The sequence below is a fragment of the Oncorhynchus nerka genome, linkage group LG12 (genome assembly GCF_034236695.1).
Source record: "Oncorhynchus nerka isolate Pitt River linkage group LG12, Oner_Uvic_2.0, whole genome shotgun sequence".
Classification (NCBI taxonomy): domain Eukaryota; kingdom Metazoa; phylum Chordata; class Actinopteri; order Salmoniformes; family Salmonidae; genus Oncorhynchus; species Oncorhynchus nerka.
In genome coordinates this window covers 59,508,198-59,533,496 of record NC_088407.1, presented here as the reverse complement: position 1 = coordinate 59,533,496, position 25,299 = coordinate 59,508,198, and the positions used below count along the sequence as shown (strand labels likewise).

General features: G+C 45.4%; 1 protein-coding gene across 1 annotated transcript in view; it reads right to left on the bottom strand.

Annotated features, from left to right (window-relative positions):
* LOC115138476 (ryanodine receptor 3-like) overlaps window positions 1–25,299 on the bottom strand; it is a 180,874-nt gene that overhangs the window by 28,062 nt on the left and 127,513 nt on the right. The window contains exons 42-75 of the mRNA XM_065025690.1: window positions 24,112–24,244; window positions 22,814–22,917; window positions 22,487–22,622; window positions 21,797–21,983; window positions 18,528–18,636; window positions 18,234–18,354; window positions 17,407–17,576; window positions 13,764–13,984; window positions 13,531–13,621; window positions 12,852–12,992; window positions 11,940–12,103; window positions 11,596–11,674; window positions 11,232–11,321; window positions 10,946–11,092; window positions 10,774–10,836; window positions 10,585–10,660; window positions 10,345–10,468; window positions 10,098–10,213; window positions 9,914–9,981; window positions 9,686–9,807; window positions 9,465–9,514; window positions 9,311–9,371; window positions 8,175–8,413; window positions 7,971–8,052; window positions 7,748–7,878; window positions 7,320–7,640; window positions 6,828–7,068; window positions 4,911–4,998; window positions 4,695–4,787; window positions 2,428–2,598; window positions 2,255–2,314; window positions 2,019–2,153; window positions 1,668–1,780; window positions 19–115 (exon numbers count right to left, since the gene is read on the bottom strand). Coding sequence (XP_064881762.1) covers window positions 19–115; window positions 1,668–1,780; window positions 2,019–2,153; window positions 2,255–2,314; window positions 2,428–2,598; window positions 4,695–4,787; window positions 4,911–4,998; window positions 6,828–7,068; window positions 7,320–7,640; window positions 7,748–7,878; window positions 7,971–8,052; window positions 8,175–8,413; window positions 9,311–9,371; window positions 9,465–9,514; window positions 9,686–9,807; window positions 9,914–9,981; window positions 10,098–10,213; window positions 10,345–10,468; window positions 10,585–10,660; window positions 10,774–10,836; window positions 10,946–11,092; window positions 11,232–11,321; window positions 11,596–11,674; window positions 11,940–12,103; window positions 12,852–12,992; window positions 13,531–13,621; window positions 13,764–13,984; window positions 17,407–17,576; window positions 18,234–18,354; window positions 18,528–18,636; window positions 21,797–21,983; window positions 22,487–22,622; window positions 22,814–22,917; window positions 24,112–24,244 — 4,344 coding nt within the window. The remainder of the gene's footprint in view (window positions 1–18; window positions 116–1,667; window positions 1,781–2,018; window positions 2,154–2,254; window positions 2,315–2,427; window positions 2,599–4,694; window positions 4,788–4,910; window positions 4,999–6,827; window positions 7,069–7,319; window positions 7,641–7,747; window positions 7,879–7,970; window positions 8,053–8,174; window positions 8,414–9,310; window positions 9,372–9,464; window positions 9,515–9,685; window positions 9,808–9,913; window positions 9,982–10,097; window positions 10,214–10,344; window positions 10,469–10,584; window positions 10,661–10,773; window positions 10,837–10,945; window positions 11,093–11,231; window positions 11,322–11,595; window positions 11,675–11,939; window positions 12,104–12,851; window positions 12,993–13,530; window positions 13,622–13,763; window positions 13,985–17,406; window positions 17,577–18,233; window positions 18,355–18,527; window positions 18,637–21,796; window positions 21,984–22,486; window positions 22,623–22,813; window positions 22,918–24,111; window positions 24,245–25,299) is intronic.

Here is a 25,299-nt window from a genome sequence, read left to right as displayed (position 1 = left end):
GACAGGTACAGTACTTACTGCCAGGTCCTGCACTAGCTTCTCTTCAAAAGAGTACGTCTCTGTTTCTATCCATATTCTCTGATAGCCCAGGAGGAAGAGGTTAATAGAGCGATGCCTGGGGGGGGTAGAGGGAGATTAGGAGGGTTAGCAGGGTGGACCAGGAGGAAGAGGAGAGGAGGGGGGTATTACGTAAAGAACGGTTAATACGGGTTAGTACAGGGCAGGGCTTCCCAAACTCTGTCCTGCTTCCCCCCCTCCCCTAGGGGCACATTATGGTTTTTACCCAAGGAGCACACAGCTGATTCAAATAACCAACTCATCATCAAGTTTAGATTATTTTAATCAGCTGTGTAATGCTATGGCAAAAAAACATAAAATGCACCCAGGGGGGGGGGGGGGGGGGGCCCAGGACCGAGTTTGGGAAACCCTGTTATAGGGCACTGGCAAATCCAACTGGTCACCATTGAGAAACACCTTGGAAGTTTGAACTGTACCCCCCCCATTTCATAACCCTGTCATGTATACCCCAGTAAAAATGATCACAGGATATATTTATTCTAGCAACATCTACAGTACACTGTAATGATTAATGCTAAATAAAATATATGGTATATAAATTACAGCGACATCGGTACAGAAACCTATAACTTAGAAGAAAAAGCATTTGGTCAGAGTGAATATTTTAGTGATGAGTGTAGCTTTATAATAGGCAGACCAGTCAGAAAGCCAGTGGGATCACAGTATGAGAGTTATAGTTATAGTACAAACCATGGCTGGGAGGAGGGGGGAGGAACAGGAGGTCACAAACGTTATCTAAACATTACATTACCGTTAGCATGGAGAGCAGACTGTCATAGTCTGTGTTCTCATGCATTTTTTCGAGCCAATAGCGTCGGTAGGCATTCAGGAAGTAATTATTACTTTTGTGCCTGAGGGGAGGTACAGTATAGTCATTCAGGAGAGAACAGAGAGAGGGTAAAGTAGCAGAGACAGAGTAGTAGATATATGGTAAAAGGTTGGTAAGCCACTGTCACAAAGGGTACAGAGCGAGTTATGTGATAGTATTAGAGGTGGAAAGGAAAAGTAGACTGACATTGCATCAAATGTCCTTAACATTTCCAGCTCTAACCTGACTCAAAAGGCCAGTGCTTACTGATTACTCAACAATATGATGCAATGTCACATTCTCCAAAACATTCTCCAAACAACAACAATAACTAATCATTTGGTGACGAGGAGAGACATGAGAGCACACATTAAAGATGGCCGCCCCCAGGTCGGGCTTTCAATTGTTTTCCTCCCCACTGTCTCTCCTCCTGAGTCTCTGTGATTGAGTTACAGTGCAGCAGGGCATGAAATTGCTTGTGTCCTTTTCTATTCCTTGATAACTGCCGGAGGCAAGACATTTGTTCGTACAGATTAGGGGAGGGACGCTTCATATTAATACAGGGTCAGAGCCCAGCAAAGAGGGGTGAGACTCATGAGGCATAGAGAAAGAAATAGTGCAGGGTTGGAAATGAGAGAGAATGCTAAACTTAACACAGCCTGCTGCCTCCCAATACTGACATCAGCAGCTGGGGTATTCTATTGTAATATTTGACGATTATATTGTAATATTTATGTTTGTAAAGGACTGACTACACAACATGTAGATGGTTGTGTGATACCTGGGCAGATTGTAGAGAGGAGCCATGCGGAAACAGGCCACCACCGCACGCTTTCTCTGCTTGGACAGCAGCTTCTGCCACACACACTTCTTAGACCTCAACGGCTGTTCCACCTACATTGAATAAATGAAGACAAAATATGTAAGTTGTAATACAACATACGAAACAGGGTGTATGGTTTGGATCACAAATGTGACTATTATCAGGTTGAGTAAAGATCAGAGAAGCAGGACATAAAGCATCCAGGATATAGATCACGGCTTAAGGATCTGTAACATGGATATAAAGGGGCCCGGATAGAGAAGTGGATGTAGGCAGTAAGGGGGATGCATGGTGCAGCCAGCCACTGACCTGCTCCAGATGGAAGACTGCAGCCGATATGCTCTGGACTCTGAACACTGTCCTCTCAGGGTCTGGAGGCCCCTCGTTCTTCACCATCACATCCTTATACAGGTTCAGCTGCCACCTCACTGCAGGGTCGTCTGACTGGGGGTGGGTTAGTACAGTGTAGGAGTTAGAAAACATCACACATTATGATAGAGTTGCTAGTTTTACGGATTACAATAACGCCATAATATACAGCTCACCTTTTCTTGAAGGTGCAAATTTTGCCGCACATGTTCCTTCACTTCATCATCTGTGTCCTTCTGTTGAGCAAAACATGAAAACAATTAGATACACCGTCATCAGGTAGTGTGTGGCCAGTGATACCTGATCCTCAATCAGCATGGGTCCATGTGGGCTAGGATGGCCCTCTCACCAGGAGGTAACGTGTTTTGGCCAGGGAGATGAGCTCCTGGTCCCCGGGGGTGCACATGTTGAGTCCCATGGGCAGCATCTTCTTCAGGGCAGCAACGATCAGGGAGGTCTGGATGGAGTAGAACTCTCCTCGCTTCCTCTTATGCTTCCTCTCCTGGTCCTGACCCCCTGACTGTTACCAGGACGGAATGACACATTAATCATTTCACCTGGCACTCACTGAAAAATGGCACTCTATTGGCACTCTATTTTCCATATAGTTCACTACTTTTGTCTGCAAGTTGTGCACTGTATAGGGAGCCATTTGGTAATATATCAGATGGGCCACTACCTTTTTATAATAGCCAATGCAGTCACATTCTAAATTGCTACCTTGTTCTAACTGTGCTTATTTCACAGTGGGAGCACAGCAGCTGCACACCGAAGGCTGAATTAAACCTATAGGTAGCAGAGGGAACTAAGGCATTGTTCCATCGCTGGCGGCTGAAAATATTTGCCCATGAAGCATTTCAAATGTAGCTATAACCTGAAAGCAGCATTCGCCCACAGTTTGCCTGTACCCATATGGTGAGGTGTTATAAAAAAGGACTGCACTGAGAAACACAAATGGAAGAAGCTGGCACACAGAAGACACTCATATTCAACTCAGCAAGAGAGAAAGAAGCACCATTAACTGTATGCACACACACACACACACACACACACACACACACACACACACACGCACACACACACACACACACCCCTCCACCCAGTACAGGAGCTGAGTGACACAGGCTGACTACAACGCTCGCTTCGCGTTCCCTCACGTTGCAAAATACATTTAGAAATCTAGATTATTCAATTATTGCACCCACACTGCTCGCACGCGTCAACGAGCGTCTGCGTTGACATGGGCTAAAAGAGAAGTCAGTTCTGACGCAGATCGCACTGCAAGTCCTGCCTCTCCCATCTCCTCCTTGGTTTATAGAAGCAGGTACCCACGTGCCATCTCTTCATTGGTTATACCCACGTGGGTGACTGAAAGACAATGAGGTCGGTGGCGGTAATGCACCTAATTTATGAAAGTTGCCAATGGCAATATATTTTCAAGAGAATAAAAAGCCTAGAAGGAGGAAAGATGACTAGAAAAGATTCAATTGACTGTTTGTGTGGATTAATTGTCGGAGTAGAACACCTTGTGCATTTCAGGTAAAATAACACCTCAATGTATATATACACCAGGACCAATTAGCTAGCAACAGCAAGCTAGCAAAATAGGACAAATTAGCTAGTAAAATTGCCATAAAGGTTTAATGCTTTTTGACCTGTCCCCAAATTAATGTAATTGGTTCAGAGTTAGTTTTGATATTTTAACCTGCTTGTTGTGATCGCGTTTGGTGTGGGGGGACAAAATAAATGTATGCACCATGGCGCACGTGCGCAGCTGGTTTGGGTTCCGTGTAATAGAGACAGCCAGTGGGAGGTAGGTGCCACACACACCAGCGCAGGATATCCATCACCCAGAAACACCAGTGACGTGATCATGTTATTTGTCATGGGCGTGTTGACTTTCAATAACAGAGCTGGGACATGTTCGGCCCATAAGGGAATGAGAAACGCTCGTTATGATGACAAGCAGGGGTGATGAAGGTGGGGCGATAATGTGCAATGTGTTAACAGCAAGGCAGGGCAGACTATTGTGGTCCCGTTGGCTCAGTTGGTAGAGCATGGCGCTTCCAGTGAATTAAGTGTACAAGCAGACAGGATTTAAAAAATAAAACTATCAACAAATCTATTCCCTGTACCTGAGGAGGTGACATGGCTTCTGTTTGTGAGGGAATATTAGTTGTGTTGTTTGGCCACGGGGGTTGCTGAAGCAGGGAGAGAGAAAGAGCTGAATCTGCAGAATGGAGCCCAGTAACAAGGCTCAGCTGGAATGTGCTGACAGATAGCAGCAGGAGGTTGGACTGAGGTTAGCTGGGTTAGGATGTGAACATACATGACCACAGGGGTTGCAGAGTGCTCCAAGTTATAGTCGTAGAGCACTCCAGCAGTGGGAATATGCTGTAATGTTTTGCAGGGGTGCATTTTTGTCCCCTCCAGTTTAATCATTGGAATGTGATACAAAACAAGGCAATAGTGTGCTTTAGGATCTTGCAGATGCCTCCAAGCGGTCAGGTAGGCTGAGGGAGTGTTTTTTCCCAACTGGATAAACTTCTAAAAGCAAAGTTGCGCCCCTGCTGTTTTGTCTGTCTCAGAAAGCAGCCACATTTGAATAAGCCCTACCTTTGACATCTTCGTCTTGCTATCACCAGTCAGGAAAGACAGGTTGTTGATTTCATTCTGAACCACAAAGTTCTGCTCTTCCCTTTTGAAGTTCTGAGGAAAGAGCAATACCAATGTACATGATGAAGACACCTTCTGCTTTGCTCATTTCTCAATCTAAAATGTCCTATCTATTTAATCGCTAGTTTGTCCATTGTTGATAAGGAGAAATCGTACATGTGATTTGCACCAGAGGATGAATATCTCAGCCACCATTCTGAAGAGTTCATTGGAGTCAGTGTCTGGTTCTTTCAGCCACCTGGACCTGCAGGAGAAAGGAGAGAGAAAAGATGATTATTATATATAAAATACACTCATCAGCCAGTACCCGGTCCGGTGCGACCCCCCCCCATTGCCTCCAGTATTCAATTAGACAAGAAAAATAGAATAATTTGTGTGTTATTAGTTTAAGCACACTATTGTTGTGACTTAGATGAAGATCAGCTCAAATTTGATGACAATTTATGCAGAAATCCAGGTAATGCCAAAGGGTTCACATACTTTTTCTTGCCACTGTGCGTACACACACAACCAGTCAAAAGGTTGGACACAGCTACTCATTCAAGGGTTTTTCTTTATTCTACATTGTAGAATAATAGTGAAGACATTAAAACTATGAAATAACACGTATGGAATCATGTAGTAACCAAAAAAGTGTTAAACAAATCTAAATCTATTTTATATTTGAGATTCTTCAAAGTAGCCACCCTTTGCCTTGATGACAGCTTTGCACACTCTTGGCATTCTCTCAATTAGCTTCACCTGGAATGCATTTCCAACAGTCTTGAAGGAGTTCCCACATATGCTTAACACTTGTTGGCTGCTTTTCCTTCACTCTGCGGCCTAACTCATTCCAAACCATCTCAATTGGGTTGAGGTCAGGTGATTGTGGAGACCAGGTCATCTGATGCAGTACTCAATCACTCTCCTTCCTGGAGGTGTTGGATCATTGTCCTGCTAAAAAAACAAATGAGTCCCACTAAGCGCAAACCTGATGGGATGGCGTATCGCTGCAGAATGCTGTAGTAGCCATGCTGGTTAAGTGTGCCTTGAACTCTAAATAAATCACTGACGGTGTCAACAGCAAAGCACCCCCACACCATCACACCTCTTCAATGCTTCACGGTGGGAACCACACATGCAGAGATCATCTGTTCATTTGTGTTGTGATGTGGTTGTGTTGTGGTTTTTTGCAGCAATTCGACCATGAAGGCCTGATTCACGCAGGTCTCCTCTGAACAGTTGATGTTGAGATGTGTCTGTTATTTGAAGCATTTATTTGGACTGCAATTTCTGAAGCTGGTAACTCTAATGAACATATCCTTTGCAGCAGAGGTAACTCTGGGTCTTCCTTTCCTGTGGCAGTCCTCATGAGAGACAGTTTCATAATTGCGCTTGATGGTTTTTGCAACTGCACTTGAAAGTTCTTGAAATGTTCCGGATTGACTGACAGTCATGTCTTAAAGTAATGATGGACTGTGGTTTCTCGTTGCTTATTTAAGATGTTCTTGCCATAATATGGATGTGATCTTTTACCAAATAGGGCTATCTTCTGTACACCACCCCTACCTTGTTACAACACAACTGATTGGCTCAAATGCATTACGAAATAAAGAAATTGCCCAAATTAACTTTAAAAAAAGGCACACCTGTTAATACATTCCAGGTGACTACCTCATGAAGCTGGTTGAGAGAATGTCAAGTGTGTGCAAAGCTGTCATCAAGGCAAAGGGTGGCTACTTTGAAGAATCTCAAATCTATTTAGATTTTTTAAAACACTTTTTTGGTTACTACATGATTCCATATGTATCATTTCATAGTTTTGATTTCTTCACTATTATTCTACAATGTAGAAAATAGTCAAAATAAAGACACTCTTGAATGAGTAGGTGTGTCCAAACTTTTGACTGGTACTGAATATGTATATAATACATTATAAGAGATGAACAAACATCCATATAATGTCCTCTGCTCCACAGCCTTGCCCCCAAACCAGTGTAGTCTTGAATTACAATAGGTCCTAGGGTACTGATGAAACACAACCACATCATCTCATTTCACTCCACTGTAAAACAACTCAATTAGCAGGCTCACCTGTTATTGTCAACGTAATGGATGAGCATCGGGTAGAAGGCGTAGAGGTCTCTGCAGAGCACAGCGAACTCATCCAGGATGAGGAGCTCAGCCTCCTGGGTGTCTCCCTTACTGTCAGCCTTCAGTAGCTCCTCCTCCGTCACCACCTTCACGGTCTTCTTCTTCAGCTTCTCCAGCGTAGGCAGGAAGTGACTCTTCAACAGAACAGCCCTGGCCTTACTGATGATGGGCTGGGCATACACTGCGCCCACAGAAGTCATAGTGACAAAAACATTGTCAGTTGCTTTTCTTAGAAATTAAAAATAAAACAATACAAAAGCACTCTTGCTAGGAATACAAAAGACAATATTTTGTCAGGCTATGGATCATCTGATCAGTACTGTATACAAATATGCAAATAGGTTTTCCCTCAAAAGCAGTATGTTTCCTAAAGCTCCAACCCACTGTGACCGACTGCTGTACACTCCCACACAGTAATGCAACCCAACTAACCTGCGATCCTCTTCATCCAGGAGGCCTCGTCGATGCCCAGGTTGCTGTTGAGGATCTTCAGGATGTTTCCCAGGATGAGGCTGAGGTGTTCTGAGGTGACGGTGGTGGAAAACACACTGTGCGGAGACGCCTGGTTCTCTGGGCCCTTCTCCCACCAGTAGGACAGGTAGTTACACAGCATGGGCAGCACCACCTCGATGACGTGGGGCATCTCTGTGTAGCGCGCCCCAGACTCAGACATGTCGTTGATGTCCTTCATCAGGACGTCTAGACGAGGCATCTCCGGACACATCTCCTCCACCGCGTCTGGCATGCCTAGGACTACACAAACACAACACAAACATAACCACAACACAACACAAATGATAAGCAAACAACCATTTAATGCAGTGTTAGGGTATACAGCATCATAATAGTGTGGAACTCACTGGCGCGTTCGCGGGCAGTCTTGGTGTTGAACACAGAGCAGGGGTTGTGTTTGTTGAGCAGTGGCTCCAGGAAGGCCACAGGCATGGCGCCTGCCAGGGTGGCCAGACACTCCCCCAGGGCCGGCAGCTGCCTGCAGGGGAGAAGAAGAGACAGACACAGATCACAGCTTTATACTATCTGTGATGTGATAGCATTCTCATATCATTATGTAAATAATACTACCTTTCCACATAGATGTTTTTTCCAGTCCCGAGTGCATACAGGCTTGTCAGGATACGATAGCATGACACTTGGACATCGTCCACTGAAAACACAAAGCAGAAAGCGTGCTTACATTGGTATGCACAGCGTCAGCGACATGATTTAAAACGCAGTGCTCCACTCCTCCCATCTCCTACAGCTATAGGTCTTGCTGTGGTCACTCACAGAGCAGGTCCACTCCAAAGTGGTGCTGGGTGATGTGTTCAAACAGGGCAGTGAGGATGGGCAGTAGTGCCACCGTGGTGTAGTTGATGTTCTGGGACACGCCCTTCATCTGTGAGCGGGAGTGGGTGAACTTCCCCAACTTCAGGTTCTCAAAGGTCTTCTCCAGGTCCTCCGCTGCGTTCTCGAAGAACGTCCTTAACCCCGCCTTCACCAGCTCTGAGCCAGACTTCATCACCGTCCTGTCGGAGGGAAGGGGTTAATAATGATGGAGGAGTGTGTAGTCTGTCATTGTTGCCATTTTTGCACACAATAACCACATAATGTCCCCATGTGGGATATTAAAGTTATCATTTTTGAGAACAATCATTTCCGTATGATTGAAGAGTTCCCAAAGGACAGCTTCATTTTCGTAGAGAAGAGCCAGCTATACTACAGAGAGCTCCCAAGGGACTGTGATTTGAGCTCCCATCTGACCTTGAATATTTACAGTGCATGATTTATACAGTAAATTATGTAAATATCTAGATTCAAGGGAAGGTTGTCAGTGTAGGTATGTGCAGAATTATTACACCCCCCCCCCAAAAAAAACAGTTTGATACATTAAGCAGATTAGATTAGTCAATATTTTGTTAAGTATATTGTGACTTGTCGTAATGTTTTTTTGATTCTGTGTTGAATCTCCCAAAGGGAGGAAAGTGAAAGACAAAGCCTATGGGCAGGCACAGTACCATAACTACATCCTCAGTATCAACATCATGTTTAATGCATTGCTATTTTAACCTCAGTTTTTAGAACTGTTGCCTGAAACCACACATTGGTTCTGAAGAACACTAAGAGCCCAGAGCTAGCTACAGTACATGCTGTCTATGCATGCTAAGTGTACTTGTATAAATACCAGTGGGAGTTTTTTATCTTAATGTCAATGATTCCAAGATGGCATGAATAACACAAACTGGTGAGAATTAACATGGTGTAATGTAATTCATGTTGTATAGGTTAGACATGAGGTAGCCTCTTTTCCAATGACATGTGCTGTAAAATTGCTACGTAACAGATCTCTTTCAAACCTTTGAACTAATTTCAAACTCTGTGGACGTATATTGTGACGTAGGACTATAGGACTGAGCTCCACCCACCTGGTGTCCAGTGTGTGGGCCAGGATGTGGAGACAGCTCACCATGGTGGTGGAGTCACTCCCTACAGGAGAGCACAGTACAGCGATGTGCACACATATCACACACTAAGTCATTCATGAAAGCAATTTAAAAAAGCGCCGAATCAGCTCCTTACCGAAGAGGGAAATCCTGTGTCTGACAAGAGCTGCCAGTTTACAGAACAGGCTGGAAAAAAGAGAACGAGAGAAAGAACGAAAGCAGGGAGGTTAAAGTAAAGGGTAAGAGGAGGAAAAGATGACAAGATGAAGGGAGTAAAGAGAAGAGTAGGTAAGTAGCATACACAGGTAGTGAGAAAGTGTAACTCGCTGCAGGGTGGTGAGATGGTAGTGTACCGACCTGGTGACCATCTCCTTCTCCTTATTAGATGCATAGCCGCTGCTGCTCAGGTTCTTACTGGGAGAAGACAGGAAGTAGAGACAGTGGTTCTTGAAGTACTGGTCTATCAGAGGGAGGAGCACCTTAAGGCAAAAAAAAAACTTTTTAGGAGATGTGTGACAATCTTTGTGCAATCTCATCTACTGCATTTAAATGTTAATTTGTTTCACAGATTCACAATATTCTCACTTTGGCAAAAAACTTGATTTCTTGCTCATGAGGTGACTTGTCTGTCTTACCACTGGTAGCCATGGCCTCTGAAATGGCAAGGTCAAAGGTCAATAAAGAGAAGACTGAGGCAGCATGGTCCATAACAGAGAAAAGGTAGAGGAGCATTCAAACACATGGATATGAACGTTAAGCAGGCTCTTACCAAGGTGGGCAATGAACTCCTGGGCTGAGTTCACATACTTCAGCAGCTTCTTGAGGAACTTGTAGGCAAACCTCTTCTCCATGGAGGAAGAGTCCTGCTCCATGTCCTTCAGACCTCTACAACACAGAAGGAAGGGAATGATGAAGTGTAATTCTGTCACACCAACGCACATCAATGTCTTCGGTCTTGACTGAAGGTGTCGTTAGTTTTCACACCCACACATGCACCCACACACGCACTCACTAACCTGGTGATAGCATAGCCGTTGATCTGTAGGAAGCGGAACAGGCCCTGGGCCTTCTCTTTGTCCCGGGCCTTCTCTTTGGCAGTCAAGGTGTCATAGGGCACTAGCAGAGGGTGAGTTGCCCCACCTGGAACCACAAATAACAACACTGAAACAACGAGAACCAATAAATCTCACATTTACTCTGACTACATTCCTCTGGCTCCTCCATCTCACAGTGATTGAAGAGTATTATAGAATCACCTCTAATTCCAAGGTCATTCTTTTTCTTCTTAGCCCAGATGTTGTGATAATTCTCAGCCACGACCTCCATCATGCCCTTGATCCAAAGAGCAAAGAGAACATCTGTTAATTAAATAACATATCCACAGCCTAGTCATAAACAAAATAGTTATTAACAGCTACAAATTAACAACTGTGAGGTTCACTCACCTGTAACTCTCTAGACAGAACCACATTGCTGGTGTCTATTGGTGTTGGGTTGAAACCGTTACCCTGCCAAAATACAACATGAAAAACGAGTTAGAAGTCGAAAGAAACATTGAACATCTGACTCAGCAGTCCTGGTATATACAACACTAGGAGGAGCGGGCCATCAGACTACCTGAGAGGAGGACTGGGAGATCTTCCGCATCTTCTCACTCTCCCGTAGGGACATGGTCTCACCATCCTTGGTCCTGTCAATGTTCCAGCCCATAGCCAGCATGCTCTTCAGAGTCTCCCTCACCGGCAACCTGTGGATCTCCTTCTCCTGAGGACCACAGGAGTTAACACAGCACACAGACACGGATACACACACCAAGAGTTAACAATCAGTTAGGTCACTAGTGCTCACATTAGTGCATGCTGTAGTTCAAATTCAAACCCTCAAATGCTGCAATGAACTACACCTTCTCTGTAAGGCCTTTGTAGGTCCTGAGCTGAGGGTGAGTCTTGGCCTTCTCATCTATACAGTCTCCGTACTTCCATCCCAACATCACCTGAAGTGCAGAGACAAGTATGACCCTTCTACAGAGCTGATATTACATTTTACCAGATAGTTCTTCAACCCAAATAAAAACAAACAGAGTGAGCAACCCTGAAACAAGCCTCATAGTATTTCTTCCAAGAGCGTACTGAAAAGCCTTTATAAAATACAGTGCCAAAGCATTTTATTCTTAATCTTTATGCCCTGCAATAAAGAATTGATTCCTGGTGTCATTTTGCAGCATCAAATACACGTTACCCTGGCAGAGGAGCTCATCTTTGGCCTACCTTCTCTGCTGACCATTTGTCATGGGAATGCTCAGCATATTTGTTGGCAACATTTTCCAGTTTCTCTGGAAGAGATATGCTGTAAAAACAGAGAAAAAATTACTCACTGCAGGTATAAATCTGGAGCATCCAAAATAATACATAAAGGAATAAAGCATATGCAAATGCAGAGTCAAAGTATATAAAATCACTGCACATTACATCAAATAAATTGTGTGCATAATTTTAAAGTGGCTCCTATAAAAAGCTATTCAATTACAAGTCAGAGTAGTATCACTTTAATTAAATTGTCCTTAATTTGCTCGGACAGTCACCCTGTACACTAGTTTCTGATGGCCACTCACTTGGCTGTGCTGATGGGTTTGGGGTCGAAGTTGCCCTGAGCGTCCACAGACGCAGGCTTCTCCAGGGTGGTGCTGATGGTGGAGTCTATGTAGTCAGGCGGTAAAGCCCCAGATATGGCACTCAGACAGGGCATGGCCATCTTAAAGAGATCTGCATCGTACTTCTGCTGGGAGACAGTGTGTGATTAGTTAACTATCAAAGAAAGCTCCACTGAGATCTCAATAAGGCTAATCTAGTGACTAGAGACTGCAGGAATGGCTAGAGGATATAAAATATGCTTTTAGTGGCGCAGTGGTCTAAGGCACTGCATCTCCGTGCAATAGGTGTCACTACAGTCCCTGGTTTGAATCCAGATTGTATCATATCTGGCTGTGATTGGAGTCCCATAGAGCGGCACACAATTGGCCCAGCATCATCCGGGTTTGGCCGGGGTAGGCCGAATTTGTTCTTAACTGACTTGCCTAGTTAAATAAAGGTTAAATAAAAAATGTAGAAATACAGAGAGCAGATACAGAGATTGATGATGTTATCAGCCTGGGCTCTCTCTCACCAGCTTCATTTGTGTGCACTCCAAGATGTGCACACATGTCCAGACAATTACATCAAAAAGAGGACCATCATGAAATGAATGTTCATATTCAACATCTACTTTGATTTGAAAAATGTAAATGCAAAAGGAAAAGGAAAGGCAATGAGACTTTCTTACAGAGAAAATTCAATCGTATACCAATGCTCACTGTCAGAAACGTGGTACAAGATTACTGAAGGTTATGACCTATTGGCTTGATGATCAAAGCTCAGTACAGCCCTAGCTTGATTGTCTCATTATCAGCCTTTGAAGGCTTAACTAGGAGCCCTGTTGGAGACCTGACGTTCTCCTGGGTGCTGTGTTAGAGGTGACCTCGCTTTACCCTCTGTGAGAGCGAATCCAAGACACCCCAGAAGATCTTCTTTGTGAGGAGCAGTTCCTCGTCTGAGGCCATGCCGTAGCTGCCCCAGCCTGACGGCAGACAGTAGTACTTCCAGCTCTGCTCGTAGTGGTTGGTCAAGAGCTGTGGCGGACACACAAGGTCAAAGGTCAGTCCATTAGACTTAGTGGGAGGATGTATGTACACTCTGCTGTGAGCTACACTGAAGGACTGGCAAACAGACACCTTAGCAATTGGCATACCGAAACACAACACCCTGGCACTGAGCCAAACATCCCACGTAGGATCTCAAGCTGATGACACGTCATGCTAAATTAGTTCTTACTAGCTCGGCATAAAAACAGACAAGTACCCCATGTGAGTGGAGGCAGAATCAAATGGGTTCAGTCTTCCACAGGCAGGCTGCTATTATTACTACAGTCTCTCTGGAGGGAAAACTCTGACAGAGAGGAGCAGTGAAGTCAACACGGTTCAATTCTTCCAGGCTGCTCTCTGCTCTCCGATGCTCGGCTGTTGTATTAAAAACAGCACAACTGCCAACATCTGCTTAATGCTGGGAACAACATCGTTAATAGGAGAGAGAGACGGAGTGAGAGACAGAGCGGGAGGGGGGCAGGTGGGCAGACGAAGAGAGAGGTAGAGGGATGGAGAGGACACATACCCTGAGAGGCATCTTGCAGTACTCTGTCAGCAAGGGCACGTCAAAGACCAGGCGGCGCAGGAGCTGCTGCAGCATGGAGGGGCGGAGGTACCTGCAGACAGAGGAGGACCAGGGAGGGAACAGGAGATCAGAGAGACATCATCCAGAATAATACTGCTTCTGTTTAGCTTAAGCGTTTCTATGGCCACACAGTGAGCTTATTGCTTCCTAAAGTACATAGTGGAACACCTTACCTGCAGACAGCCAGCAGACACTCCTCGATAGCATCTCTCTGGGCCTTGGTGAGCGAGCGGCCCTTGGACAGCCTGTAGATGGTGTGTAGCGTGGAGTCAATTAGCGTGGCGTAGTGCTCTGTGCCAGCGAAGTGGGGGGCACAGCGGGTGAGCAGGGGAAGCATGGCAGAGCCAATGTACCTGTTCATGGCCAGAGCTGTCTCTGTGGTGCTGAGTACCTCCTACAGTGGAGGGGTCAGAGGGCACAATAGACCTGTCATCTAGCAGTCATCTCACCACCTAAGCATAACTTCAACTGTTCCACAATCACTATCATTAGGTATGCTCACAGATAAGACTTTCAACTACTGCAAACAGAAGCCAAGTGTGAGGCTAAATCTGCACATTTGTCCTTAGGGAATTGCTGATGAGGAATTAAAACAGCGGAGCAAAGTCTGTGTCCTCCTAGGGCTAGTCATATCTACAGAGTACTACTCTCTAATACCAGGCCTGGAAGATGCTTAGCATCTTGCTGCATGGGAATCAAGCAGACTTTTATTTGCTAACTGCTGGATTACGTGGGTAGTTACATTTAACATTTTACATTTAAGTCATTTAGCAGACGCTCTTATCCAGAGCGACTTACAAATTGGTGCGTTCACCTTAAGACATCCAGTGGAACAGCCACTTTACAATAGTGCATCTAAATCTTTTAAGGGGGGGGGGGTGAGAAGGATTACTTTATCCTATCCTAGGTATTCCTGAAAGAGGTGGGGTTTCAGGTGTCTCCGGAAGGTGGTGATTGACTCCGCTGTCCTGGCGTCGTGAGGGAGTTTGTTCCACCATTGGGGGCCAGAGCAGCGAACAGTTTTGACTGGGCTGCGCGGGAACTGTACTTCCTCAGTGGTAGGGAGGCGAGCAGGCCAGAGGTGGATGAACGCAGTGCCCTTGTTTGGGTGTAGGGCCTGATCAGAGCCTGGAGGTACTGAGGTGCCGTTCCCCTCACAGCTCCGTAGGCAAGCACCATGGTCTTGTAGCGGATGCGAGCTTCAACTGGAAGCCAGTGGAGAGAGCGGAGGAGCGGGGTGACGTGAGAGAACTTGGGAAGGTTGAACACCAGACGGGCTGCGGCGTTCTGGATGAGTTGTAGGGGTTTAATGGCACAGGCAGGGAGCCCAGCCAACAGTGAGTTGCAGTAATCCAGACGGGAGATGACAAGTGCCTGGATTAGGACCTGCGCTGCTTCCTGTGTGAGGCAGGGTCGTACTCTGCGGATGTTGTAGAGCATGAACCTACAAGAACGGGCCACCGCTTTGATGTTAGTTGAGAACGACAGGGTGTTGTCCAGGATCACGCCAAGGTTCTTAGCGCTCTGGGAGGAGGACACAATGGAGTTGTCAACCGTGATGGCGAGATCATGGAACGGGCAGTCCTTCCCCGGGAGGAAGAGCAGCTCCGTCTTGCCGAGGTTCAGCTTGAGGTGGTGATCCGTCATCCACACTGATATGTCTGCCAGACATGCAGAGATGCGATTCGCCACCTGGTCATCAGAAGGGGGAAAGGAGAAGATTAATTGTGTGTCGTCTGCATAGCAATGATAGGAGAGACCATGTGAGGTTATGACAGAGCCAAGTGACTTGGTGTATAGCGAGAATAGGAGAGGGCCTAGAACAGAGCCCTGGGGGACGCCAGTGGTGAGAGCGCATGGTGAGGAGACAGATTCTCGCCACGCCACCTGGTAGGAGCGACCTGTCAGGTAGGACGCAATCCAAGCGTGGGCCGCGCCGGAGATGCCCAACTCGGAGAGGGTGGAGAGGAGGATCTGATGGTTCACAGTATCGAAGGCAGCTGATAGGTCTAGAAGGATGAGAGCGGAGGAGAGAGAGTTAGCTTTAGCAGTGCGGAGGCCCTCCGTGATACAGAGAAGAGCAGTCTCAGTTGAATGACTAGTCTTGAAACCTGACTGATTTGGATCAAGAAGGTCATTCTGAGAGAGATAGCGGGAGAGCTGGCCAAGGACGGCACGTTCAAGAGTTTTGGAGAGAAAAGAAAGAAGGGATACTGGTCTGTAGTTGTTGACATCGGAGGGATCGAGTGTAGGTTTTTTCAGAAGGGGTGCAACTCTCGCTCTCTTGAAGACAGAAGGGACGTAGCCAGCGGTCAGGAATGAGTTGATGAGCGAGGTGAGGTAAGGGAGAAGGTCTCCGGAAATGGTCTGGAGAAGAGAGGAGGGAATAGGGTCAAGCGGGCAGGTTGTTGGGCGGCCGGCCATCACAAGACGCGAGATTTCATCTGGAGAGAGAGGGGAGAAAGAGGTCAGAGCACAGGGTAGGGCAGTGTGAGCAGAACCAGCGGTGTCGTTTGACTTAGCAAACGAGGATCGGATGTCGTCGACCTTCTTTTCAAAATGGTTGACGAAGTCATCTGCAGAGAGGGAGGAGGGGGAGGGGGAGGAGGATTCAGGAGGGAGGAGAAGGTGGCAAAGAGCTTCCTAGGGTTAGAGGCAGATGCTTGGACTTTAGAGTGGTAGAAAGTGGCTTTAGCAGCAGAGACAGAAGAGGAAAATGTAGAGAGGAGGGAGTGAAAGGATGCCAGGTCCGCAGGGAGGCGAGTTTTCCTCCATTTCCGCTCGGCTGCCCGGAGCCCTGTTCTGTGAGCTCGCAATGAGTCGTCGAGCCACGGAGCAGGAGGGGAGGACCGAGCCGGCCTGGAGGATAGGGGACATAGAGAATCAAGGGATGCAGAAACGGAGGAGAGGAGGGTTGAGGAGGCAGAATCAGGAGATAGGTTGGAGAAGGTTTGAGCAGAGGGAAGAGATGATAGGATGGAAGAGGAGAGAGTAGCGGGGGAGAGAGAGCGAAGATTGGGACGGCGCGATACCATCCGAGTAGGGGCAGTGTGGGAAGTGTTGGATGAGAGCAAGAGGGAAAAGGATACAAGGTAGTGGTCGGAGACTTGGAGGGGAGTTGCAGTGAGGTTAGTGGAAGAACAGCATCTAGTAAAGATGAGGTCGAGCGTATTGCCTGCCTTGTGAGTAGAGGGGGAAGGTGAGAGGGTGAGGTCAAAAGAGGAGAGGAGTGGAAAGAAGGAGGCAGAGAGGAATGAGTCAAAGGTAGACGTGGGGAGGTTAAAGTCGCCCAGAACTGTGAGAGGTGAGCCATCCTCAGGAAAGGAGCTTATCAAGGCATCAATCATAGTTGATCATTAGCGCTTCCTAGTGTGGATCAATGTGCTGCGTGTCTGTATAGGAGTGGGGCGGCTGGTGGCTCAGGGGCTATTCTTGGACTTTATCACATTAACACTGTGCTGGGGCTGGGGTGGAAGGTTGTCTCAGAAAAAGATCAAAAACAAGCAGAGCCAGGGATATTCCAGCCCTTGTCTCACCGCCTGCCTGTCCAGGCAATCACCAGGGTCAACCTCTACGAATACTCCAGTCAGCCCACACACACACCAGACTTTTTAGACAATCAGTTTTAAATACACCAACTCCCTCTCACACACAAGCCCTTAAATACACAGCATCCACTCCACTCAACTCCCACATCCTTGAATACCTCAACCCACTTGTCTGGTAAACAAAGAACTAGATGGCAAAACAAACAACTTGATGCCTTTGCCAAATATGGTCTCCCACCTCTCAGCTGAGGGTGAGCCCACCACCTACCGTGTCCAGAGAAGCAGAGGCTCGCAGGTCTGGCAGGAAGCCCACTTCCAGCAGGTGAAGTAGGAAGCTTTGGTCCTCGATACCATAGACCCGGTCCAGGAATAGCACCATGGGGGCCTTGTGGTCCGGGCAGAAACTGGCCGCCATATCAGGCTCTGTCACAGTGCCGTCTGTGGTGGAGATAGAGAGGTGGAGAAAGTGAAAATAGGATATAAATAATGGTGAGATACACAAAGGAGGAAAACAAAATAAGAATATGGAGGTGTTGGGTCTCTGTGTAAATATGACTTGTGTTCTATATGTCTTTCTTGCAGTATTCACACAGCTGGAGAGCTACCCATACATTACATCAAGTCTCTTCTGTTGAAGAAAGCCATATGTATTCATTAGCAGCACTGCAGTGTTTCTGGGGAGGGAGACACCGCTGAGTGATTCAGTTCCCACTGGGCATAGATGTAAATTCAACATCTATTCCACGTTGGTTCAACGTCATTTCATTGAAATGCCATGGAAACAACATTGGTTCAACTAGTGTGTGGCCAGTAGGTTGTTGGCCAGCCGGCAGCTCTCGTTGTGTGGCGGTGCTAGCTAGCAGCGTCTTAAGATCCGAGCGTTGCCTTGCATGTGTAGAGCAATCAATAGAGAAGAATACACAGTAACAGAACAGAAATGAGAGGGAGATGAGGAGCGCAGAGCAGGCTTACTCAAAGCTGTGGGAGGTAGACAGACATGCACTGTGAGCTGGGATCAACAGCACTTCAGCACCACTATTGGGTTTCCTACTTTATTATGAATAACTCAACCAATTTTATTGGGCAGTCCTCTACCTTTGTGAATGACAGGCATCTTGAGGGTTACGCTGATGATGCCCACCAGGTCTTCAGTGGGCACTAGGGAGCGCAGGATGGCACGGATACGCAGGGCCTCCCCTTTCCCCTTGTTAATCAACTGAGGGAGGATGAGAGAGGCATTAGTCCTATTGGTGGAGAACATACATTCATTCAACCTTTACTTATCCAAGTGAGTCAGAGTGAACAGATGCTGAGATGTTTCGAATGCAAATGAACTCAGAGTAGGTGAGGGTACATATGATCTGTGATGGGACCATCAGCTAAACTCACGTGCATCTCTGGGGCACAGCGTCCCAATAGGTCGATGAGGGCAGAGTAGAAGGACATGATGGCATTTCCCATGTGAACCACCTCTTCCTCCTCATCATCCTCAGCAGACCTGCCCACAACAAACACAGGAGGGGGAGTGAGAAGGTCTGATGGGTCTTGTTATCTTAACTAACTGATGAGGATCTTACAGGGTTTACTTCGCTATGTACTATTAGCTCTACCCAGCTAGCACATTTGGTTCCTTGGAGTTTTAGGAACGTATGTTTTTGGTTTCCCAATGGTTCTGGGAACAAAGCCATACGTTTCCTGACTGGTAAAATCAAACTTTTTTTAAAACGTTCTTAGAACGGAAGTGAAAATGTAGCCTGTTCTGGGAACATACATTTTTAGGTTGCAGGGAGGTTCTGAGAACGCTTTACTATGGTTCCCTGAACGTTTTCCTGGGAGGTTTTTATTATTTTCTGAGAATGAAAATTCTAGGCTATTTGAAGGTAATTAAATGACGGTCTGAGAACATGTTTCATTAAGATGTTTAATAACACTTCTGGCGTAGGTTAACTGTTTGGAATTCCAAGCACAGAGAGGACAAATGAATCATGCTATCACATGCATTTTTTATTGTGGCATGGTGTCAGTTAGATTCAAACATGCGATCCTCTGTTCTCTATCCACGCAATCAGTCCACCGCGCCACCAGGATGGAGTTAGCATGACATACATTTTTTACTCATGCAAAGCTGTTCATTTTAGTCTATTTAAACAGAACCCATTTCAAAGGAAACAAGCACTCTTTAAGACCAGGTGTGAACAGTTAATGGATGCGGCAAACACACCTAAACAAGATAGAAGATAGATAACAGAATGTACAGTACCAGTCAAAAGTTTGGACACACCTACTCATTCAAGGGTTTTTCTTTATTTGTACTATTTTCTACATCATAAAATAATAGTGAAGACATCAACACTATGAAACAACACATATGGGATCATTTGGTAACCAAAAAAGTGTTCTCTCAACCATGTTCATGAGGTAGTCATCTGGAATACATTTAAATTAACAGGTGTGCCTTCTTAAAAGTGAATTTGTCGAATCCTACTTAATGCGTTTGAGCCAATCAGTTGTGATGTGACAAGGTAGGGGTGGTATACAGAAGATATCCCTATTTGTTATAAGACCAAGTCCATATTATGGCAAGAACAGCTCAAATAAGCAGAGACAGTTCACCATTACTTTAAGACATGAAGGTCAGTCAATGTGGAAAATATCAAGAACTTTTCAAGTTTCTTCAAGTGCAGTCACAAGAAACATTGGGCGCTATGATGAAACTGGCTCTCATGAGGACCGCCAACAGGAAAGGAAGACCCAGAATTACCTCTGCTGCAGAGGATAAGTTCCTTAGAGTTTACCAGCCTCCGAAATTACAGCCCAAATAAATGCTTTACAGAGTTCAAGTAACAGACACATCTCAACATCAACCATTCAGAGGAGACTGAGTGAATCAGGCCTTCATGGTCAAATTGCTGCAAAGAAACCACTACTAAAGGACACCAATAATAATAAGAGACTTGCTTGGGCCAAGAAACACAAGCAATGGAGATTAGACCGGTGTAAATCTGTCCTTTGGTCTAATGAGTCCAAATTTGATATTTTTGGTTCCAGCCGCTGTGTCTTTGTGAGACGCAGAGTTGGTGAATGGATGATCTCAGCATGTGTATTTCCCACCACGAATCATGGAGGAGGAAATGTGATGGTGTGGGGGTGCTTTGCTGGTTACACTGTCAGTTATTTATTGAGAATTTAAGGCACACTTAACCAGCAAGGCTACTACAGCATTCTGCAGCGATACTCCATTCCATCTGGTTTGCACTTAGTGAGACTATTATTTTGTTTTTCAACAGGACTATGACACACTTCCAGGCAGAGTAAGGGCTATTATTTGACCAAGAAGGAGAGTGATGGAGTGCTGCATCAGATGACCTGTCCTCCACAATCATCCAACCTCAACCCAATTCAGATGGTTTGGGATGAGTTGGAGAGTAGGAGAAATCCATGACATCATGGGGATTTTCCAGTATCTATATTGTTTTCTCAGAAGTGGGGAACATAACTGAACAAATATCAATATGGGGTTAATCATTAGACATGTGTAAGCATAACGTAGGCTACTGGATACGTACATGGGTTAATCATTCATTGGCAACATAGGCCTGAACTTGTGAAGGTCAGTGACTATGTACTTTAGTTAATCAACACTAGAACCACAAGCCATGTATATGTATTGGGGAGACATGTTACATACTGGGAAGATATGTTTGTATTAATAAAATACTATTAGAAAAACATATATTAGGAACATATATATGCAATACATGTATAATTGTTTTGTATTAGAACTGTGGTGTCGCCACCAATATAATCTAAACTTGAGCTAGATAAGTCAGATGTGGGGGTAAACAAGCCAGAATTGAGACAGAAAGATAATGGTGGCGCAGGGCCAAGGGGTGTTAATCATTTACATAGAAAGGAGTTACTGTGTATGTTATGCAAGAGTGGAAAGGTATACAAGCTCTTCCATGGAATTGCTCGGCTTCTGTTACTTTTGTAATAAAGTCTAATTGAATTTACAAGTTCCGGTATCTGAAATATTTGATTCAATATTTCCACGACAAGATTCAAGGAAAAGCAGCCAACAAGTGCACAGCCTATGTGGGAACTCCTTCAAGACTGTTGGAAATGCATTCCAGGTGAAGCTGGTTGAGAGAATGCCAAGAATGTCATCAAGGCAAAGGGTGGCTACTTTGAAGAATCTCAAATATAAAATAGATGTAGATTTGTTTAACACATTTTTGGTTGTTACATGATTCCATATGTGTTATTTCATAGTTTTGATGTTTTCACTATTATTCTACAATGTAGAAAATAGTAAAAATAAAGAAAAACCCTTGAATGAATAGGTGTGTCCAAACTTTTGACTGGTACTGTATATGTTTAAAAAATAACATTCTTAGAACGTTCTTTGAACGTTACTAATGTTTTCTTGTGGTTTTTATGGAACGCTTTCTTAATGTTCTGAGAACACGAGTTTAAATAGAACCATGAGGAAACCTGCAGAAAAAGTTATGCTGAAGTACTGAAATGCCCATAGAAGAATGTTTGTTAATGTTCGCTGAACGTTCTGAGATCATGACTTGAAATAGAATGTTATGTGCCAGCTGGGTATGCTGTTAGCTCTTGCTCTATAGCTATGGCAGGTACAGTATGTATCTTACACGTCAGAGCTGACCCCCTGAGCAGAGGAGGGCAGGTCCAGAGCAGGGTTCTCAGAGATCTTGATGGCCTCCTTCATGGCTGCTAGCAGCCCGTTACCCCCCTCTCCTCTCAGGGCCGGACCAAAACACTCTGGACGCCTGATCAGTAGCTTCACCACCACACTGGAGTTCTCCTCCACACTCTCACCTGGAACACACACACAGACACACACACCAGGTTAACAAAACAAATATATCAGTGGTAAACTGCATTAGCACATTGACATCGACACAAGATGCACATAAAAATGCATTGGAGGTGGAAAAACACACACACATATATCAACAACTCTGACAGAGGCATAAATACTCCAACGGGCACCCAAACGCCTCAGAGGTGAACAGCATCAGATATAAACCTCATCTTGTGAGTGCTTGCCAATGTATCGCTACTTTTTTTTGGTCCATCACTGTCAGGAAGGAAATTAATGGCTGACTTGCTCTTTCAGCCAGGAGCTGTTCCTCCACTGAGCTCTACTGGCACTGAGGTTGTAGCTCCCAGATACTAACCTTCTCAGGCAGTCTAGCCTGCTCTGCAGCATACAGACAGGCCCTCTCTAACCCTGCCTACACCTGGTGTGGATGGCACACAGAGATCAAGGTTCAGTACAGTAGCTGTTGATAGTCATTACAGTACAGTGTCCTAGCTACCATTAACGAAGACAGCAAAGCGCAGGAAGGAGAGGTAGCGCTCGCCCTCTATGGGGTTCCAACCGATGTCAGGGTAACCTTTGTCCAGCAGCATGGGACAGCTCTGGAGCCCACAGCCTGCTAGGTACGTCACCACCTGCAACACACAACCAGGACACAATCAGGGCACACCAAGGTCACAAATCAGGACACAATCAAGACACAACCAGGACAAGCTTAATAACAGACACATGGACTGAGGATAATCTTAAACACATAGGCACAAAACACTAATTCTAATGCACACACATCAACATACACAAATCCACTAGAGACAGCATCTCCTACCTTATCCAGGTCAGGTTCCTCCAGGGCCAAGGCCAGGCCGTTATTGTCCATCACAGAGGAGGCAGCCACGTCTAGAGGAGTAGAGCCCCTCATGGCCGGAGATGCTGTGGGAAGAAAACATATATAGGATCCCATTAAAGTAGCTTCTTTCTTACAGGCATTTACAACAATTATGGTATATAGAGAACTAATCTCCATTCCACTAAGTCTGCAATTGTGTAAATTTGTGTCTTTATTTTATTTTCTATATATAGTCTGTAATGTCTATGTTAGTGTTTTAAATGTATGCAAATTGCAAAGTAATTTTGTCTGTAATGTATTTTTCGTTATGTGTGGGACCATAAATCATAAATCATTGAGATGGGAGATAGTGGGAGTAACAAAGCCAACAGCAGGGGGTAGCATTTACACTCATGAACCAGGACCAGGCTCTGATTGGACTGGCAGATTGTTCATCTGTCAACTGATCTAAACCAAACTTTCCAGCTCCTATTTGCAACAATTACACATAACTTCTATCGTTTCACTGAGTTTATCCAAGCCTATGAACACTGTTTGAGGAGAAATCACTGATGTAAAGGACACTTCCATTTCTGTGTTTTCATAAACAGAAATATTCAAAAATGTGTAAAATATTGGTTCACACTAACACTCAAAAGGCTTTGTCTAATACAGGTGCAAGACTGTGGTTAGATTATCCTTTGTCTGTGGAGCATTCTGTGTGCGAGGTATTCCAGAAGAGAAGCAATCTCTCTCTGCCACAGCAGAGTGTTCAGAGTGACTGTGGCATCTCTCCTGATAGAATGTACAATTACCCTCTCAACTGATGAATTCTCAACACGACTGACTGGCCGAACACACACACACACACACACACACACACACACACACACACACACACACACACACACACACACACACACACACACGCGCACACACACACACACAGTTGTTCTCAGATGTGTGTCTAATGTACGCAGACTGACAGCTCAAGGACCTAACCTGAGACCCCAAATGAGATTATTGTCCATAATAATGAGAACAGCGTCAGAGATGTTGTCACACCCAGTGTAACTACAGTATGAGCCAGTCGTCCCAATATCAAATAAGAGACGCTGGTTAAATCATGTCATTTTTCTGTCAGATATGCTCCATAAAGCCAGAGGTGTAAAGTGCTAAGCAAGGTCATAAAAAGAACTGACAAACAGGGAAGGAGTGCCTTGAACTTGCCCAAAAATAAACGCTTGTTAATGTTTTAATACAGTGTGCCCTAACAAATATGACCCAGGTGTACCTACCCAGGCCCACGCTGCTGTTTTCCAAGAGGTAGCTGAGGTGGTCAAACATGGCCTTCTGGTTCTGACGACTGATCCTGCAGAAGTAACACAGGAAGCGACAGCAGCTGGCCACCATCTTGGGGAACGCTATCTCCTGAGAGAAGAAGAAAGAGAATAGACTTAATGGAGGTTCAACCTGTACAATTCTCAGTACAAAACAGACACTTGGGCTGACATACAGTGCATTCGGAAAGTATTCAGTCCCGTTGAGTTTTTCCACATTTTGTTACGTTACAGCCTTTTTCTAAAATTGATTAAGTCATATTTTTTCCTCATTAATCGACACACAATACCCCATAATGACAAAGCATAAACAGGTTTTTAGGATTTTTTTACATCGGTAATCAGTCCCTTTACTCAGTACTTTGTTGAAGCACCTTTGGCAGCGATTACAGCCTGGAGTCTTCTTGGGTATGACACTTCAAGCTTGGCACACCTGTACTTGGGGAGTTTCTCCCATTCTTCTCTGCAGATCCTATCAAGCTCTGTCAAGTTGGGTGGGAGCTTCGCTGCACAGCAATTTTCCGGTCTCTCCAGAGATGTTCGATTGGGTCCGGGCTCTGGCTGGGCCACTCAAGGACATTCAGAGACTTGTCCCGAAGCCACTCCTGCATTGTCTTGGCTGTGTGCTTAGGGTCGTTGTCCTGTTGGAAGGTGTACGTTCGCTCCAGTCTGAGGTCCTGAGTGCTCTGGAGCAGGTTTTCATCAAGGATCTCTGTACTTTGCTACATTAATCTTTCCCTCGATCTTGACTAGTATCCCAGTCCCTGCCGCTAAAAAACATCCCCACAGCTTGATTCTGCCACCACCATGCTTCACCGTAGGGATGTTGCCAAGTATCCTACAGACATGACGATTGGCATTTAAGCCAAAGAGTTCAGTCTTAGTTTCATCAGACCAGAGAATCTTGTCTGAGAGTCTATAGTTGCCTTTTGGTAAACTCCAAGTGGGCTGTCATGTGCCTTTTACTGAGGAGTGGCTTCCGTCTGGCCACTCTACCATAAAGGCCTGATTGGTGGAGTTCTGCAGAGATGGTTGTCCTTCTGGAAGGTTCTCCCATCTCCACAGAGGAACTCTGGAGCTCTGTCAGAGTGACAATCAGGTTCTTGGTCACCTCCCTGACCAAGGTCCTTCTCCCCCAATTGCTCA